This window comes from Gavia stellata, chromosome 1 (assembly GCF_030936135.1).
Source record: "Gavia stellata isolate bGavSte3 chromosome 1, bGavSte3.hap2, whole genome shotgun sequence".
Lineage (NCBI taxonomy): Eukaryota > Metazoa > Chordata > Aves > Gaviiformes > Gaviidae > Gavia > Gavia stellata.
The window spans coordinates 72,206,253-72,225,790 of record NC_082594.1 but is presented as its reverse complement, the minus strand read 5'-3'; the positions used below and the strand labels follow the sequence as shown (position 1 = coordinate 72,225,790).

General features: G+C 37.5%; 1 protein-coding gene across 2 annotated transcripts in view; it reads right to left on the bottom strand.

The window, feature by feature from the left end:
- The window catches only part of REV1 (REV1 DNA directed polymerase), a 46,553-nt gene extending 37,880 nt beyond the window's left edge, over positions 1-8,673 (bottom strand). For both annotated transcript variants that reach the window (XM_009809284.2, XM_009809285.2), the window contains exons 1-3: positions 8,617-8,673; positions 7,707-7,839; positions 5,743-5,911 (exon numbers count right to left, since the gene is read on the bottom strand). In XM_009809284.2, the coding sequence (XP_009807586.2) occupies positions 5,743-5,911; positions 7,707-7,839; positions 8,617-8,673 (359 nt within the window). The remainder of the gene's footprint in view (positions 1-5,742; positions 5,912-7,706; positions 7,840-8,616) is intronic.
- Positions 8,674-19,538: the final 10,865 nt, after the last annotated feature.

Genomic DNA, 19,538 nt, shown 5'->3' with positions numbered 1-19,538 from the left:
TTTGTGATGTGGTGACTGGTAATACAAAAGATATTTGCACAGCTGTGTTGGTCAGTTGTCTACATCCATTTATCTTCTCCAATTGACACACACAAAACCCAGATATTTAATTTCAAAAACAAAATAAACAATGCACAGTCAAAAAAAAAAAGGGGAGTGGTCCAGGTTATTCTAACTGAACAATGCTGACTGAGCTCTTTAACTTGGAACAATGCAAATGAATGTGTTCCATGCAAATTTGGGTATTATTTCAAGGAGGTCAGCTAGGATGTGGTTCACTATTAAAGAGGAATTACTTTTTCCATTCCAAAAGGATAATTACCCCTTCTTGTGAGAAAATTCACTGAAGAAAGCTAGACAGAAGAATAATTTCCAAATAGACCTTCCATAAGTATCTACCAGAATCATTCCAGTTCTGTCCTATCTGTTCCATTGTATCTCCCTTTTCTTTTTCTTCTTCCTCTGAAACTACAATTACACTTCAATAACTGCTAAATTCCTTAGGGAAGTCATGGACTTTGAAGTGGAATCCTCTCAAAAATACGCCACATGATTTCATCTCTCCACCCCAATGCCTGTTGCTGGTAGTAGAGATAACAGCCTTACCAGCCTGTACTTCACTGCTTCTTCATACACAACTCTTCATACTGAACACTCGGACAGAGATGCTAAAACTTCTTACAGCTGAGGAAGCTCTCTCATATCGAAAGAAGCTTACTATTAGCGTTCAGTTTAGAGGATACAATTGGATTCAAATTTTAAAAAAGAATTTAGCTCAGTAACAGATACTGTTTTTCTGTTCTTCAACACCCGCATGCTTTCTCTTGGAGATGTGCTTTTTAACTAGCTCAAATCTGTACTACTGTCAAGGGAGCTGGACAGTGGAACAAAAGCCCTTAGGAGCTTTCTTGCTGCCATTAGAGAAGAATATAGTGGGATATTGCATTTCCCAATTAGATAAATTAAAACTAGTTAGGCATATACATAGAGACCTCGTAAGGTTTCTATGGGAATGGGATAGTAAAAACAGTCCTAAAAATATATCAATTAAATATTGTTTGATACATAAATATATAGCATTCATAAAGGAACATCATTTACATTAAACATTGCCAAACTGAGTTAAAAATACACATTGTGGAGTTCCAAAGCTTTCTTGTACAGAAAGTGGTGATGCAACTAAGTTTTTACTACACTGTTACACTGTTTCTCATATCACCACCTGAACCTGGGTACATAACCACCCAGGTAGTATTTCAAAATCATTACTGCTATTTCAAGATGATAAAAAGCCACATTTATTTAAAAACTTGCTCGTGCTAAGATTTTAGCTACTGGAGTAGCTAGATCACTAGATCAATACACAGTTGGTTTGGTTTTTTTCAGACTGTATTAAGATGCAGCAATACGAATCCTAATTTAGATGCGTCATTCAACATCTTTCCCCACTCCATACTCCTTGGATCACAGAATTCATAATCACTAACAAAATTAGGTTGGAAAGGACTTCTGGACATCTCTAGTCCAAACACTGCTCCAAGCAGGGTTATGTTCAAAGTTAGATCAGGTTGCCCAGTGCTGAGTCCACCCAAATTTTGAGTATCTCCAATGGCAGAGACTCTACAACCTCTCTAGGCACCTGTTCCACTGCTTACTTTCTTCACTGTGAAAAATCTTTTCCTTACACTCAAATTTTTCTTTGCTGCAACTTACAACTATTGCCCTCTTGTGCCCTCTCCCTGTGCATCTCGTGCTCCATGGTCAACCAGGACCCTCAAGTCCTTCGCTACGAGGGTGTGTCCTAGCCAGTGAGTGTCTATAGCCTGTCTGGTTGCACGGAATTAGTCCTGTTCCATGTGCAGGGCTCTGCATTTGACTTTGTTGAATTTAATTAAGTTTCTGTCATCCCATTCCTCCAGTTTGTTGAGACTCTCCAAAGGGCAGCCCTGCTCTCCAGTATATCAACTATTCCCTTCTATTTGCTGTCATCCACAAACTTGCTGAAGGTACTTTCCACTGCATCACCAATGTCCATATTGTTAATGAAGACATTAAACTGCATCTGCCCCAGTATCAACCCTTCAGAAATGCCACTTGTAACGATTTGCTAGGTTGACTCTGAACCGTTGACCACTACTGTCTGAACAAGACAGTTGAGTCAGTTCTTCATCCAGGTAACAGCCTGCTACCCAACCCGTATCTCCTCAATGTGATTAAAAGAATGCAATGGGGAACTGTGTCAAAAGTCCTACTGCAGTCAAAGCAAATTATATCTACTGCTCTCTCGCCACAGAAGACAGCCAGGCTGGCCGGGCATGATTTGCCACCCTAGATATAGCTTCCAGGAAGGTATCTTCCATAGCCTTCAGTGACTGTGGTGAAGCTGATCACAGCGCAGTTCCCTGGATCCTTCTTTCCCTTCCTGAAGACAGGTGTGACATTTGCCTTTTATCCAGTATTCTGGAAAATCTCATCCGATTGCCATGAATTTTCAGAGACAACAAAAAGTGGTGTAGCACTGATATCAGCCAGCTTCTTCAGCTCCCTTGGATGCATTGTATCTGGTATTGTAGAGATGTATATGTCACGTTTCCTTAAGTGAACTATAATTTACGCTTCCTATACTTTTGGCAGCATTTCTTTTCTCCAAACTCTGCCACTAGGCACACAGGCCTTCAAAGCATGAAAGCTGACCTTGCCACTAAACACTGAAAAAAAGGCAGTATTGAGTACCTCAACTTTTTCCATATCCTTTGTCATGAGGTTGCCCTACCGTTCAACAACAGACCTGCTCCATTTGCTTCCGATATAGCTATAAACCACCTCCTCCCCCTTCAGTGCTTTGCTAGTTTGCAAAAAAGGTTACTGTGTTAAAGTAATGTGGTATCTCTTCTGAAAGCTGTACTAACACTGGTAGCTTTTATTTATTCAAATATTTTACATTCTGAATCCTCATCAGAAAAAGCAAATGAAGTGCGATGTACCACACTAATTTTTTTGTTTTTCTGGGGAAATTGTTTTAAACTATTTTCTTCACATTTGTATTAGATTAACACAGATCTTTAAGAAAAACATTCACTCAAGCTGAAAATCAAAGTAAGGAATCCATAAATTCTACTGGTAGCTCGTTTTAGTGGCTAGTTATCCTCAATCTCTGAAAAGTGGTCTTATTATAAATCTCAAAAAATATTTGTTAAAAGAATATTCAAATTTGAAATTCAAGCTCTCAGATCACCTTAATCCGGCTTCCATTGGACACTGCACAACAGGCTTGCCAAGCTACATAATTGTATAGAGTACTTTTCAAATAAGGGAAGAAGGATTTAGAAAGGAGGTCTGCCTGCAAGTCTCTTCCTTCATTTGTTGCAGAAATGGAAAGGTAGCAAAAACACGCAACAAGGGGAGTACACAGAGAATGATTTTGTCACTAAAGCAACCACACATTACTCTGCGATACTGGATTTTGCAACTACTGTTACCACAGGACCTCTACGTGATGCTAATTAAACCAACATTCTAGAGCTACTTGCATTTACCAACAGGTTTATGAGAGTCTGACTTTAGACCATAGTTCAGAATGTTCAGAGTTCAGAATATGCAAAGCTTTTAATGCACCAATAAACTTCAACATACGCCTTACCATCCTTGTATAAGTAACTCTGAAAAATCTTAGCTTACGTAGTTCACATGGCATATTCGAAATTATTGACATTTTTGGTTTTACCTTAATGTCTTTTTGGTGGCTCTCAAACAAAAAATGAAAATAATAGCCATTGTAGTAAGTGCCATGATAAGTTCATTAACCTTTGGAAAGCAAACAGATGCTATAGGGATAAGCACCAATAAAAGACAGAAATTAATTATTCATTCCATTATCAGTAAAGAATTTGAGTCACATGCAGTAAGTAAGGAACCGGGTTACAGAGACAAGAAGCAAAAAACAAGTCACTGAATTAGAAATTTGCAACCTGAACTCAATCTTTTCTGTGAAGAGAATGTGGGAGGTACCATAGTGAAAAAAAATGGCATGTGATCATGTAATTTAGGACCAGATCATAATGTGTGCACACAAAGAAATAAATCAAAGCTCCACAGACAAATGGCCTTTTCATTTTACAACCTTGGATGACAAGACTGAAGATCTAACAACACTGCTTTACCAGCAATTTGTGACAGTAACATTTTAGGATTGATTCTTAACCAAACTGAAAAAACCCAACCCCATCATATTGCACTAACATGATGTGCACATGAATATTCAACAAATTTGGAACCTCTACATCCACTGCACTGATTTTCACCAACTGATCTACTAAGGAGAACATCATTTGGTATTCCATACACAGAGATGGAGTATTTAACCAATGAGTGTTCTCCAATACTGTTGAGAGGAAGGGAAAAAAGGAGGGATTGTTGTGAAATTAGCTTTTCTTCCAGATTAGCTTTTCTTCCAGATTCTAACATGAACCCTGTTCTACTGAGTCAGTGAGTTCCCTGTCTCCTTGTGCCCAGCCCCATGTATCTGTCTACACTCAGTTCTTCTGACTTATTCTACAGTACAACCTTCCAGAGCCAGGAGATGCAGAACCTGAATACAAGACATCAGAAGGAAAATTTTAGGAGATTTCATACATTAGGTTCTAGCAAGTGTCTACTGAATGTATACAAATTGATTTTTCCAACTTGGTTAAAATCATAACGAGCTTTAATGGCATCAGTGAAAACAGCCACATCTTTCAAATAAAAACACACCAACTAGCAGTTTTCTAAGTCCTTAAACTCATGGGTGAGGCCCTAAAACTGTTTTAAAAATGTACCTAAAAATGTACCTAGAGTCTTTTTCAAACTGAGGAACTTATAATTTCTGACTAAAGTTTAAAAAATTTACTTTAAAGATACATGATATGAAACAGCTGAATCCAAAGGAATGAAAATCAGCAAACCAAAAATAGGAACTGCAAATAGGATTTTACAAGTATGTATGCAGAACGGTTCCTTGCCTGTTTCTGCTGGTCACTAGGAAAGAGGCTAGTTCAGGATAGCATGACACTGACAGAATGATTTCCAGAACATATTCCTGCCAGTCGTATTTCCCATGGGTTCCTCAGATGGAAGACGACAGATGCAAGCCAGATTAACTGCTCTGAGCTTGGCTATCATCTTTTTCAAGGACCCGAGGACAACTTTAGCTGATCTTATATATTCCAGTGCATGGGAGAACCAAAGAACATAAATTCTTTGTGAATAAAACTTGTGGGTGTTTTTTTTCGTTTTGTTTTTGTGTTGTTACACAGTCACAACATAATAAATGTTTAGATGGATTAATTTCAATTTTATGAAAAAGTTTTTCAATTGACATTCTTCTTCAATTACAGATGAAATGAAACTTATGCAATGCACAACGGAAGAGGTTAAAAACCAATCACCTGGTACTTATTTAGACATACTGAGTTGAAGGCTGGTCAATTGATTGGATATTAAATGGAATCAACAGGATAATGTTCAGTTTCCTGATATGCCTGAGACTTTCTGAACATTCTTAGTGAAGTTTCTTAAGGAACAATCACTAAGAAGCGTATCTTCAATGTAACAGTGGTATTTTTACTCAGCTGTTGCAAGGACGGATTTATTTGAAACTAAACCATAATCTTAAATGCAATCTTCTGTAATGCTGTTTTTCCAGATTTTTCTTCTTTTTTTTCCAAAAGGAGAAATCTCCAAAAGCAGTAGACCTAAACTTACCTTTCCATGATCCACTCTGGCCGAACTACTTTTTCTCCTTTCAATTCTTTTATTTTGGCATTTGGAAGATTTGTGGCAATGATGTGAGTTGTTTTTGATCTGGAATAGTACACATGGTATTGGCCTCCATGCAACATCATTAGCCGTCTTAATTCATCAGCTGAGGGATCTATAAAATTAAAACCAGAAATATTTGTTTTGTGTCAGCAAATACAGTAAGAAAAACAACTTTAATTGAGAAATATGATGCCATGATCAGAAAGGGTGCAAACCATTGTTTTTCTCCTGAAAAACCTTACAAGTTCTTTAAAGAACAAATCAGAAAAGCATTTCTGAAGAAAGGTCAAAAACTCTGTTTCTGAAGAGACTGATTCAAAACGTAAACATTCTACTTGTTATAGAGGACCTTTCCACAACATGTATGATGGTGGTGGTGGAAATGCTCAAGTAGATCTAATGCTAAACTATGTTGAAACACACTCTACATCAACGTAACACAAAATTAGATTAACTCACTTATCTTTTCACCAGTGTTTGGCAGTTTATACCCAGAAGTAATTGAAAAGAATTAGTATCAGAAGGGTTTAGCAAAAGCACAGAACTCCTACTATACAATTTCTGATTTACTGAAGCAGTTAACTCACTTCTTCCTTACCAGGTTTTTCTTGAATTGTTACAGGGAACAGAGAATACCTTAAAAACTAACCTCTCTTCTTATCCCCTCAATCATGTTAAAAAGGGTACTTATTTTGCAAGCAGAGATGGGGGGAAAAAAAAAAAACCAAAAAAAAAAAAGAAGTTTTAGCTTTTGGAAAACCTTTGCAATGGTGTTACGCTGGCACCAAAAGGTTTAGGTCTGCGCAAATAAAATGTTTTGAATAGTAAATCTGGCACAAGATACTAAAAAAAGTTTATCAATACAGGAAGGAAGAAAATTTTTTTTAAAGAATACAGGTACAATTCCTTCCAGTGGCCTATTGTCAACTCTCAAAATACTTCTAACACTTGATTACACCTCTAACTAAAAATAGCGCACATTTTCTCCAAATATTATCTTTCCTACTCCAGCCTTTTGGACAACCAACTTGTAGATGGCTCTATTTAAGAACTAGCACCTTGAAGGATAAGCAAATGCTAGATTTTCACTAAAGAAACTGCCTGTATTAAATACTGATTCAGATGTAGTAATAGTTTAACATGTCCATCTTAATATTTGTCAGTCTGTTTGAGCCCTGTGCTCAACCCAGCACTGCTCCGTATCATAGAAGCTGTATGCATCAGTTATGTAATAGTCACAACGTTCCTGGCATAGGTCCCTGAAAAAGGCTTCTGGGAAGTTTCAAAAATGTTATTAAGCTGCTTTACAGAACCCAGGAGAAATATGAACGTTAAGTATGGGAGATTAAAAATCTTACTCCAGTTAATATGTGCTATCAGTCCATCACAGACAATGCATATATATGTCTTAGCTCTTCTCTTGTTCTTCCTTCCACTATTAATGGGTTCACTGCCTCAAGCATTACGCCATTCTGAGCAAGAAAACCCCAACATATCCACCCAAACATAAATTTAATGCATACACTCCAAGTCGAATGCAACAATCAATAGTTTGGAAAATTAAAAACTTAATAGATGTAGGAGTATGGAGGAAGTTAAAACATTTCATTTCATTTCAAATAAGACGACCATGGAAATGTGGAAAAATTTACTCCTATTTGTATCAGTGACGATTCATGTAAATGATTTAGTAAAGTAATATTTATAGTCAGAACCTAAATCTGATTTTATATTGAAAATCTTAATAATGAAATATAAAGGAACGTACTATACAAAACATATATGTTAACTGTTATGTATTTACTTAGCTGCAAACTCATGTGTTTAACAGTTCTTTACTCCACTTAGGATGGTAAACAGACACGAGAACAAACCAGTACAGATTGTTAAAAAAAGAAAAGCTTCACCTGTAAAGCCATTGACATAGATGGCGACTCCACTAAAGATACTTGATGAATTTCCGTCCCTCTGGTGCTGTATGGCTGAATCTGACCGGAACTGATCCTCCAATTTCTTAACTTTTGCCGACATGTACCCGCCCTAGTTTTTAAGTTAAAACAAAACAAACCCCATGATGCTAGTCTTATTTTCTAAAATTTACAGACAGAAACTGGTCAATTATAAGACTAGAAAGGCAAGCAGCATTCCTTCAGATTGATTTTGGTTGACATACAAAAGACATTCTTTTGCCAAATGAAAAATAGCAAACCCTCCAACCCTAAATTCTTATCTGCAAGATAACTGCATCTTGTTACCAACATGGCAGGATTTATTTCATATTTCTTCTATCTATATAAAAATTCTTATAGAATAAAAAGACAGAAGAAAAAATAAGTAAGGGAATGATGCAAGTTTGGCTGCTAAATCGGAGGCTTGTTGCCTAAAGAAACAATGTAGAGAATATTCATTATGCTCCATGTATTTTCAGTTCTTAAATATAGATGAGACAGTATTATCGTAACTATTTATGTAAATTAGGTGCCTCAGTTATTGTTTGTCCAACTATATAGAATGTGGTGGAGACAACCATAAATAGTTTTAAAATTATTTAGTTTAGTTTTTAAATGGTGATTTAAAGCTATTCAAGGGTCTGCACTTAATAATGCAATTTAGTGTATGATTGTGAACAAAGGCTTCAAAACCTGGTAATTTTAAAAATTTCTTTTTAACTTAATTATGTTTTTTCAAGTGAAGCAAAAGGGCTTAATTTATAGCATACCTTTAGCATATATAACAAAACTGCAAATCCTTTTTAACCACAGTGCCATTTACCTCTTTAAAAAAAAAAAAAAAAAAGCCACTTGGTTTTGAACATACCCATATTCCCCAGCCATCTCCATCGCCAGCCCGTTTCCGCCATCCACCCCGCCTCATACTGAAGCTTCTGCATAGGAAGAAAAATGCTTGATCAATTAGATGTTTAGTAATATCATCAGCGGCATTTCAATGATGCATTACAGGCCATCTACAGATTACCACGAAGATTACATTTTCCAATGGGCTTCACTGAAGTATGTAAGTTACACAGTTAACTTAGAAATGAAAAATTGCATAAAAAACTAGTCACTCAGTTTTGTAGTAATGCATGTTGTAGCTCCTGCTACGTATCAAAACACACATACACATTTTGTTCTATTCACCCAGAATACAAAAAACTCATTACAGTGTTCAGTTTCCATTATGATTTATTAAATTCTTCCTGTTCATCATACATCTCCTACAAAAAAGGAATAATAAAACGGTCTTAAATACTATTGCTACCGTTCACACAAAATATTGCCCAAGTCAGGAACAATCTTCTATTTCCTATTTGATACTATCTACATGGTGGGATGCAGGCAAACACCTCCTGGTACTAGAGACTGGATTAATTTCACCAATGGATTTACAGCTAACCATAAAAGGTCCAAACACTTGTTGCTCCAATGTAATACATGACATAAAAGCAAAAAAATCGAAGGCCATCTTACCGTCAATGAAGAGCCAGTTGTTTAAATGATTAGTATGATCTATAGCTAGGTTTGTGATTTGTTTATTTGGATTTTTTGTTTGTTTGTTCTGCTTAAAAATAAATAAATGAATATACACAACCAGCCAAATTGCACTTTTCCTTTATGCGAGACACTTATCCCTGGACCATGAGCTGTACACAGCAGTGTCCCCAGATGAGCTATTAGTTGGCTAAAACAGAACTGGTGGAGAAAAAAAGAAACATTTTGGACTGTAGCCAACTGTTCACTGCACCCAAGAGATTCACATTAACTATAGCTGTTCTAACACTGATTTTAAAATATTGATTAATGATGTAGTACGATCATGAGGTCACTGCCTACTATTACATCTCCCACTTTCTACTCTAACCACTTCCCTAAATAAAAACACTGTTTTGTCTTTTAGGGCTATCAGCTCTGAAGAGAGTGAGGACAGGACCCTGAAACTAAAAAGAAGATTTAAGCCAGTCACCTTTATTTTATTAAATATTTAATTTATATTCCTTTATCTTCCATAAAATTGCACAAAACTACAGTTAACACACAGAAGTAAGTCAACTTGTTTTTTTTCCTGTCCTTGTCTGCTTTTGAGAAGATACCTATTCTCTGGACTATCCATAGCATGGTCCAGTAACAGAGCACAGAAGCTTCATTCAGTCTCCAGCCTACCAGAAAGCACATACAGCTGTGGATGGAAATAACACCACATTTTGGTAATTTTCCTATCCAGGCCTTCTACTGCACTGTTCTGGAGACTGCCTCATTTATCACATTAAGATTTTGTTTCCTCTGAACCTGGCTGAAAGTTGAATTCTAGCTTTCACCTCTTAAATTCCTTTTGTTCTAGAGCTACCAAGCAGGCGTACTCTGAAATCCAGTTAAACCACCCTGGGTTGCAAGCAAGTTTGACTACAGAACAAGACACAGCTGCAGGAAAGTTTTCATACATATGATCATTTTCATGGAATACTGCAAATATGCCAAATTAGGCAACCATAGAATTATAGTCAAAGTAGGTATAACTACCTTGAAAAGACAAGCTTCAGTCGTATGTTTCAGGACCTCAGGAAGATCATGATGCACCTGGTTCTACTCTTCTTATAGCTGCTATAATTTGATACATAACCTACACACATGTATATAATTATGAAGATTAATCTCATGTCAAGGAGATGAGCTCTACACCAACAACCAAAACAAAGCAACCCCTCCTCAGTATGTTCTAGGTACCTGAGTTTCTTACCCAGAGACCAATTTCCAAGACATTGGGCTTTCTGAAATTAATTTTTAGTGGTTTGGATTATATCTAATATATACCACAGAGCTCTTAAGGAACAGTGAGAAAAATGAGAGGAGATGAGCTAGATGACCACATGAAATACAAAATTGACTTTTTTCCTGTAGAGGACAGTACATATTGGAAATGGCTAGATGATTTCTTCCATATGGAAAATTTGTGTTTTTCCATCAGCTGAAGTCAACTGTATTTCAAATCTATCACTTCTGGCTAAGAAGTTCTTGGAGAAAACAGAAAAGTGTAAGTTCAAGAAAAACCCCACATTTATTCACGAAAATGTCATCTAGTGTTTTTAGATAGCATAGGTATCAGTGTATGAGCTCATAAAAGCCACCAGAATTTTAACTATTGATTACCCTTTCTCCCTCTTAATACAGGATGACAAAGTCTTAGAGGGTGGCTACAAAAAGGACAGAGGCTCGCTCTTCACAAGGAGCCACATGGAGAGGGCAAGAGGCAACGGGTACCAGTTGCACCAGGAGAGGTTTCATCTTGATATAAGAAAGAAATTTTTTACAGTGAGAACAATCAATCACTGGAACAACCTCCCAGGGACATAGTACAGTCCTCATCATTGGAGGTTTTCAAGCTGCAACTGGACAGGGTGCTAGATAATCTCATCTAGGCTTCCCTACCCATGAAAGGTTGGACTAGGTAGTCTTCTGAGATCCCTTCCAATCTGGGCTGTTCTATGATTCTAAGTCTATCAAAAGAAAAGCTCATACAAAAAGAAACTCTTACTCTGAAAAAAACCAAAGAACCTTCAAGACTGTATGAAACGCACACTGTAAGTCACCACAACATCAGTCTAACAAAGGTGTTCTTTATTCCAATCACTGAGTTCTTGAGAAGATAGGATTTGATAGCTAATTACTCTGACCCCTATATAGACAACCAAAATACCTAATGCCTGATAAACTGAAGAACTGCCTTCGTGAGGGTAAGCTTTTCTGAAATCTCAAAACACATTTAATTTTTATTCACACTGGGATGTGAGGAAGAAAGATCTCTAATCTAAAAGCCATTAGACCAGAACATCACAATGAGTGGGGCCAATCAAAATCAGAATCATGGGTACGTGCCTAGTTTGATTAAAACTAGAAATCAGAAAAACAAAACTACTTTACGTTAGTGTGTTAAAAACACAACATATCCACTGCTCAGAAGTTGTCTTCCTAGAACATGCAAAACTAGAGAAGCAAGGCTATAATGGCTACTTACAACATCTGATAATGATTTACCATTTCCTTGGCAGATGTGATTTTTGACTCAGCCAGTCCACTTAAATTCTAAGAACGCAAGTTAGGAACATGGTACTTCAGTGATTACTAGATGCCTCTGGCTCAAGTCTTGAGAGTTGTGGGTTATTTTCTTAACACTGATATGAAAACCTGGGAGACTAATTTCTCCCTTTGTAGTTCCAGGAACTGAATGATGAACTAAGGTTTTTGGACTAAGGAGAACCCTCACTGCTAAAAAGCTGTGCTTACAGTGCAAATTTTTCATTGAGAATGAAGAAAACCTCTACAGCTGCCTTGCTGAAACCTAAGGAACAAATGAGCGTGAGAGATATCTTGCATAGGATGTATTAAATCAGAGGAAAAGATAAGCAAGATTTGAAACACGCTCACTGGTTCATGAAATAAGAAATGTAAGGATGATACGATGCTCCCTCTACAGCAATCATGATGAAGGGATGAGTAAGAGAAATGCTTTGTAAAGAACCCTTGAAGTGGGGGTGGAGGGTGAAGAAGAAAATAAAGACAGGGGACTTAAACACCTATCACAAGCAGGCCAATTTCAGACAAGAGTTCATCTTTCTTGTTATTATAGTATCTAACTTGTTTCAGAACAGTTTTCTGTTTTCACAAATTTAAGAACAAATGCACAGTGACTCAGTGAAAGTGAACCACCATAGTTACTAGTTTTCAGGGTATCTCTAGAGCTTGAAGGACAAGCTATAAAATGACCCTTTGCCCAGAGAAAAGCTTTTTAAATAAAATTGAAATGCTCATATGCTGGACCTATGTACACAAAGAAATCTTCAGCAACTAAAAAAAAAAATGCCAACAAACTCTGAAACTGCACAAAAGCTTGTGAAAGTAGAAATAGTATTCCTAGGAATATAATCCAAGTTTTCAGTGCAGTAGAAACCTTTCAAGAAAAAAAAAAGTTGTTAAGAATTCCTGTGATCAAAATTAACATAATTTGGCCCTGCATCTCTTTCTAGACCACATACAAATGGTAAAATCTTACCATTCTAAAAAGTAGGGTTCTTAAACTAAAATTCAAATTTCTATTGGGTGATCATTTTCAAAACTGAAGCTAGAAGGGAAACTGAGAGTTTTGATGCTTTGTACATGACTGGCGGCTCAGAAATACTCAATGCAGCCCCCTAGGAAAAGATACGTAACATCCCTTTGTTCACTGCTTCATAGGCCTTAGCATTATACTTCCCAATTCACAACCACTTAATCCTGTTATTAAAGACTGTTAATCAAAGCCTACAGATCAGGTAATGGAATGAAATGTTAAGTCTACATTTTATGAATTCTATAAACATGTCTTTGTATAGAAGAGTTGCACAGCAACTGTGAGATTTTAGATCGCAAAACAAGGAATGTAGATGTGAATGTTGATGTTAAGTTCGTATTTGTTTTAATCTCATCTGTAGCACGCACAGTCCGATGCAGGAAAGTTATTCCTTTAAAATACTTTAAATTCAGGATGGCGTGGTTGTAAGACAAGTGGCTTTCCATTATCTCAGGCAGTTGGGATAATACAGATAATGGACAAACCGAGACCAAAACCACAGGTATTATGGAGAAAAATGCTTGGGAGCACAGGATACAGATCTCCGTGACTCTGTAAGAAGTAAACATAGATCCTCATGAGCTTTTTAATCCCAGGTCAGTACTAGTCCTGCCCAAACTTGAGTTGTCTTTGCCATACTCTTCAGCATTCCCTTTTCCAGGTACACAGTGCAGAGACATTTCTGCTGCCTCTTCAAGTAGCCAACTTGAATCTCACAGAATATACACTTTATAGCTCTGCACTACAGGAAAGCATATGAACTACTTCCAAAGACAAAAGGAGGCTGCACTGGGACTCAACAAATAACCCTGTCAAACTTGTGTCTAAACACATGGCACAAGTAACTTCCAATCCAGGTTATCCAATTTCAGGTAACTGAAAGCTGAGTGAAAGTATAACACATCGTAACAGCTATTTTGCATTTCTGACCAGAGTGAACATCCTATCAATGTCCACTAATGCAAAAGAACTTGATTTAATTAACATATTCAAACACCACAAACTTTATTCTTGAAGGTGTAACTCTACTGCTAATGGAAGTATGGAAATCTCAGGCCACTGCTAATGAGTATCAGAATCTTTTGCTTGAACTGTAGATTGAATCCATCCCAGCTCAGCAGGGCTTAAAAGTTGTTTCCATCAAGTGGGTATTTTGTGGCCTGTTTGAGTTTCATGCATCTACATTCCAGTTCCCACATCAAACTCGCCACTCTACTTGGCACTAGTCTGCAAGCTCTTTGAGGAAAGAACTGTCTTACGTGTTTACACATTTCTCAGCACAAGAGACTCCTATTCTTGGCTGAGTCTTCTGGAAAAGAGCTGCTGCTACAGGGTCTAAAACGGTTTTCTACCACGTATTGCAAAGTTCAGAATCCAGCAAAAGAACTTAAAAACAAAAAAAGATAGTTCAAAATTTTTTTAAAGATACTGTGTTTTTAAATCCCCGTGATTTTAGACACTTCAGCATTAACACTACTGTTCCATATTAAAATAAACTAATTAATATGTTGCAAAGCAACTGAATTTTATTCTAGATGGGAAATAAGCTCTCAGGGTGAAGTTTCATAAGATAGTTGAGTCAACTTGATGGCTGATTGCCACCAAAAGGGATGGTTCTGCTCTTCAACCTCTGCTGGCCTAACAGGCTTTATCCCTTCTTCCCAACCTCTACACTACCTCTGAACTCACCTGACCCCTATGTTCATACTGGCGCTAAGTGCAATTCAGCTCACTAAATCAATAGAAAATTGACAGCAAGCTGAACTGACTCACAAAAGCATCAGACAAAGCCAAAGCAGAGAGGCCAGAAAAGAGGAATGGACGGGACTGTTCCTTTCATTGCCTGCGGGATCTTAAGATTACCTTAGCCATTTCTAGAAACAGACTTTTAGGGTCATGCCTATAACCAACTGTGGTGTAAACATGGATACAGAGTTGCAGTAAGCTAGCTACTCTTCACTAACTAGCCCTGCTTATGTTCCCCCCCCCCCCCCCCCCCCCAATAAACAAGAGAGGCAGGGTACCTCACCTTTTCCATAGGGTGAGAGTTTTCAAAGAAGTTACAATTGAACAGCTCCCCCACCTTAAGCCACATGTGCCCAGACAATAACTACTTCTAACTCCAAGCACCTGATGTTACAGGGTCAGCCAGCAAGTTCTGCTTTGCAGTTCAATCTCTGATGATATTTTAAAGCAATAGAAATGAAATTAGCTGAAGGACACTTGAAAAATATCTGTCCCCAAAAACACGCAAAACCACCTCCATCTCCTGTGAGTAAACCTAAGAGTATAAATTAGGAAAGATCAATCATTAAAATCTTGGGCTAATTAAATATGAGACACAAAAATGTTAGTCAATATGAGAGATTCAGAAATAGCATTTTTCTAAAACACAAACAACCATGGCATTTGCTAGAAAGGTGAAATACCATGCAACCCATATAAAGCATGGAAAAAAACAAGTCCTTCAGAATCAACTCCTTATGTGTCGATGACTATTCTAAAACTGTGTTCCATGAATACTTTCATTTGAGCTTGACAGCAAAGAAATGATACTCTGACCTTCAGTTCAATCACTCCCCCAGAAAGAGACACAGAAACTCTTTGCTAAACTAATCCAGTTTCCAAACTATTTTTGCAACTCAAAAGGGTCTTCATTTATGTTTACTTTTAACATCACGGACTAAATACTTTACATACAAGTAACAATACAGAAATATACATTTCTTTTGCTGGTGAATCATCACAATGACCTAAAGCAGTTGTACAGCAGGTAACTTTATATGAGAGCTGTACAGGACAAAAGTGTTTAGACCTTTTCACAATTGACTTGGAGTCCAGACAAACAATTGTTTTAATTGTCACATCTTAAGGAACCATGAGCACAAGGTACAGAAAACAGCATCACTGCACAGTCTGCACCAGCTTTGAGGAATCTGTTTTCAAGAAGATACTCTTTTTGCTTTTATACATTGCATTTAAGATGGTTAGTTCTTTGAAAAATAGCAAGCCAAATTCAATTTGAGACCAACTGTCAATGTTTCATTCCCCTCTAGGAATAAAACTCAGTAGCAGCTACAGACCATTTAGAGCTTGTCATAAGTAGCGGTTTAACTTGGTTGAATTTTTCTTCTGCTCACAGAAGACTCTTGCTTCAGTTTCAACATTTCTGCATTTTTTTGGTAAAGTTTTCCCCCTCCTTTAGAGTTCCTCAGTGATGAGTGGCTCTTCTTCATAACTTTTCATTGCTATATTTAACAATGTAGCTCAATTCACTTTTTAGTTCAAATATCACCTCTTTGATACAACTGTTCTTTTTGCCACAATACACTGGCAAGTTTCAGCAGACTTCAGCTATTGGCTTCATTATTTCTCATCTGCACTTACATTCTTTTGGGGCTTCAACCCCAAGAGGACTTAGCACACTCACAATCTTTATGCCAGCTTCTAAATGCCTAGATTCCAAAAAAAATCCATTAAATAAAATCAGAATAAGAAGCATAGCTTGTGGAATTAGGACCCTCAATAGCAACATTGTGAATGGATTGTAAATCACCAAAACGAAACTCTCTGTCTTGGACTTGAGTATCTGAGTGAGATGAGTATGAGTTGGGTATCCTTCCTTCAAGTCTCTATGTTTAGCTGTCTACAGGATCTGAGAACAGAGAACTGTGCTACTCTCTTCTTTGAAAGGGAAGAGCGGGATGTTCATTTTTCAACCTAACAAATCAATAGAACTTGTTTAGGAAATTTTTAGCTTGTGCACTCCACAGTCTGACTACAATCCAGTCCCACCCACAACTTGCATCTTACACAAGAAGCCTATGCTGAGGTGTAGGTCAAGCAGTCAGTAGGTAGCATAAGTAAACCATGACCCTTCCTCCCAAATAATGAGAAGAGTTTCTGCTGCTAAATAATTTAGCACTTCCTAAGACTTCCTAGGCACAACTGAAGTAAGTGTCCTTGTAAAGCTAAAGAAAAACTTCACAAAGCAGGAAAAGTGGAGGTATAATCTTTAGAAAATAAATAACTGGAAAATTTTCATGAGGTGACGAAAGCAAGGAATCTGTGAATGCTCTGAATTTGTTAACATTGGATTCAGAGGAACTGTGCTGGCAAAAACCTCTGACATACACTATCTTCAGCTTCCCCCTATTCCCTACACTTCAGGCCAGCAGACCGGTGAAGTCTTGTCAAAAGAGACGACGTATTTTTCATTGATTTTATGTATTTGTTTGGATATATGTGCGTGTGTATATATATGTGAATGTGTGTGCATGTGAGTGCATGTATATACACACAACAAACTTACCTTTGTTGCTGACCAATTTGATTGCTCACTACCCAGATTAACCACTTTGGCAATAGAGAATGGCATGGAAACAAATCTGCTCTCTGGGCCAATGCTCAACCTGAGGTAATGAGAAGGCACCACTTCTTCTCTACAATTTTTTTTTTTTTCTCTTTAGGAGAAGTGCCCAGGGCAGTTGTGCTTTATGCGCAACTCAATGTTCTCAGTGTACACTGAGCAGGTGCTGATCAGGCCAGGCTACTGGGGGGGGGGGGGGGGGGGGCAGGTAGGGGACAGGGAAAGAAGAGCTAAGACATCCACTTGGCAGATGTCAAGTGGTAGCTGATGTCAGATACTAAGGAGGACCACCTCTCTACTCACATACAGGCAGCCCTAAACAGGTACAGCACCAAAACCCTAAGAACTCAAGTAACTTTACTAGCAAAAGTACTGATGACTGCAGATTCAGTATGAAAATAGGTTCATTTTCTGTTCATGGCAGCTTTTGAATGGCGTTACTTAATTCCAACTGACATTGCGTAGTCAGGTTCCCAAATGTGTTCCTGGATTTGCCTTTGAAACTTTCAAAGCTGCAAAACTTTTTTTGAAGTAAAATCTTCACAAGATATGGCTTCTGTGCCTAGCCTTGAAGTTTTAAGTTTCTACTCAACTTTTCCACATCTTTCGTTAGTCCATGGATATTACTTTTATCATCAACTCAGACCAACAAGACTAGGAGGAATCAGATGAAACTAGTACGTGGAGAGATCAAAACAAACGGAAATATTTTTTCATGTATTGCCTAGATTATTTGTGGATTCTCTGACACAGGACACCATGGATACTAGAAGTCCATATGGGTTGAACAGACGAATGGAATAAAAAACAATTATTTTTTTTATTTTTTATTTTTGGAAAAAGGTAATAAACTACAGGAACTCAGAATATAAAGGCAAACTATTTCAGTATGTTTGTTTCCTTACTATTATCTAGGTGAACTTTTGATCTGATCCAATATATTCTCAAGTTTCCTGCTAGATTCAGAGGAAAGTGAAAAGATAGTGCACAGTACTTCTGTGTTTTCCAGGAAAAACATAGTTCTTAGGACAAAATAAAAATGCTCTAATTCTTTAGGATCCCTAAATAAAACTCAAATCTGAATTGCATTCTTGGCCTGAAGTGGTTTTTATTCGGTATTTTAAGTACCTCTGACATTGAAACACCAGCGTTACACTGCTGCTTAGTGGAGACAGATCAATACAAAAAGGCCACAGAGCAAAAAGGGCCTTCACGAGGCAAACGTGATGCTTGTAGAGCTTAGGTTGAAAATCAACATAGAAATTATGGGCATCAGTATGGACGGGCAACACTTACAACTTTCAGCTCCTGATTAGCCAGAAATTAGAGTGAAAAGTCATTACACCCCCCCCCCCACTGTTTTATAAGAGGATTCTTGGAACTGCTTGCCAAATAACGCAATTTCAGCACAGAAATCTAGGAAATAGTGACTGAAAAGTCACTCTTTCCAGTTTCCCAATACTCTGAACTTTCCTGAAAACAACAGGCAGATTCAGAAACCAGGAACAGTATCCTTTCAATACAAACCATTATTTTACTTCTTTAGTTCCACTGGGAGTTGTACTGAAAAGCACAAAATGGTAAAATACACTTACTCTACTTGGTAAACTGCACTAATCATTTACCTTACATGCCACAGGGTCATGGGCTTTCCTATTTCTAAGAATTATCAGCAATTTCATGACTTCCTTTAAATACCAACAGCTCCTAGGTTTCCAAAATGATGTAAGTGGAGTACAACCATTTGTCCAAGATCTTGACTCATCATGCCCTGGACTAACAGCTGATCTGAGTCACCTCAAAAGATCAAGTCATGAACATGGTAGACAGAACTTCATTTTACTTTGGATATTCACTAACAACTAGAACCTGACCAAAAACGTTAGCAACAGTCCCCAGAATCCTGCCAAAATACACTGCATACCTCACCCTGCCAGAATACTGCCAATCTCTAAGTCAATAAGGAAAAACCTTAGAGCAGTTCTCAAGCCTACTCTGCACAGCTTCAGCACTGCTTTCACATGTTGGCATTCGAACCAATCCACCTGCATTTGCAAGAATGACTCTGCAAGGTATCTGAGCAGTGTCTTCTCCTGACCAAAATTAGCTCTTTTTCAGGATTATTTACTTTCATAAATCAAGAAGCTGAAAAGGTCTGCATGAATTCAAGCAGACCAAATAAGGAGGTTACAGCCGGTAATTTCCTTATATTGGGATTTGGTTGAAGTATTTACAGACAGCTGGGAACAGAAGGCAAAACCAACACAGA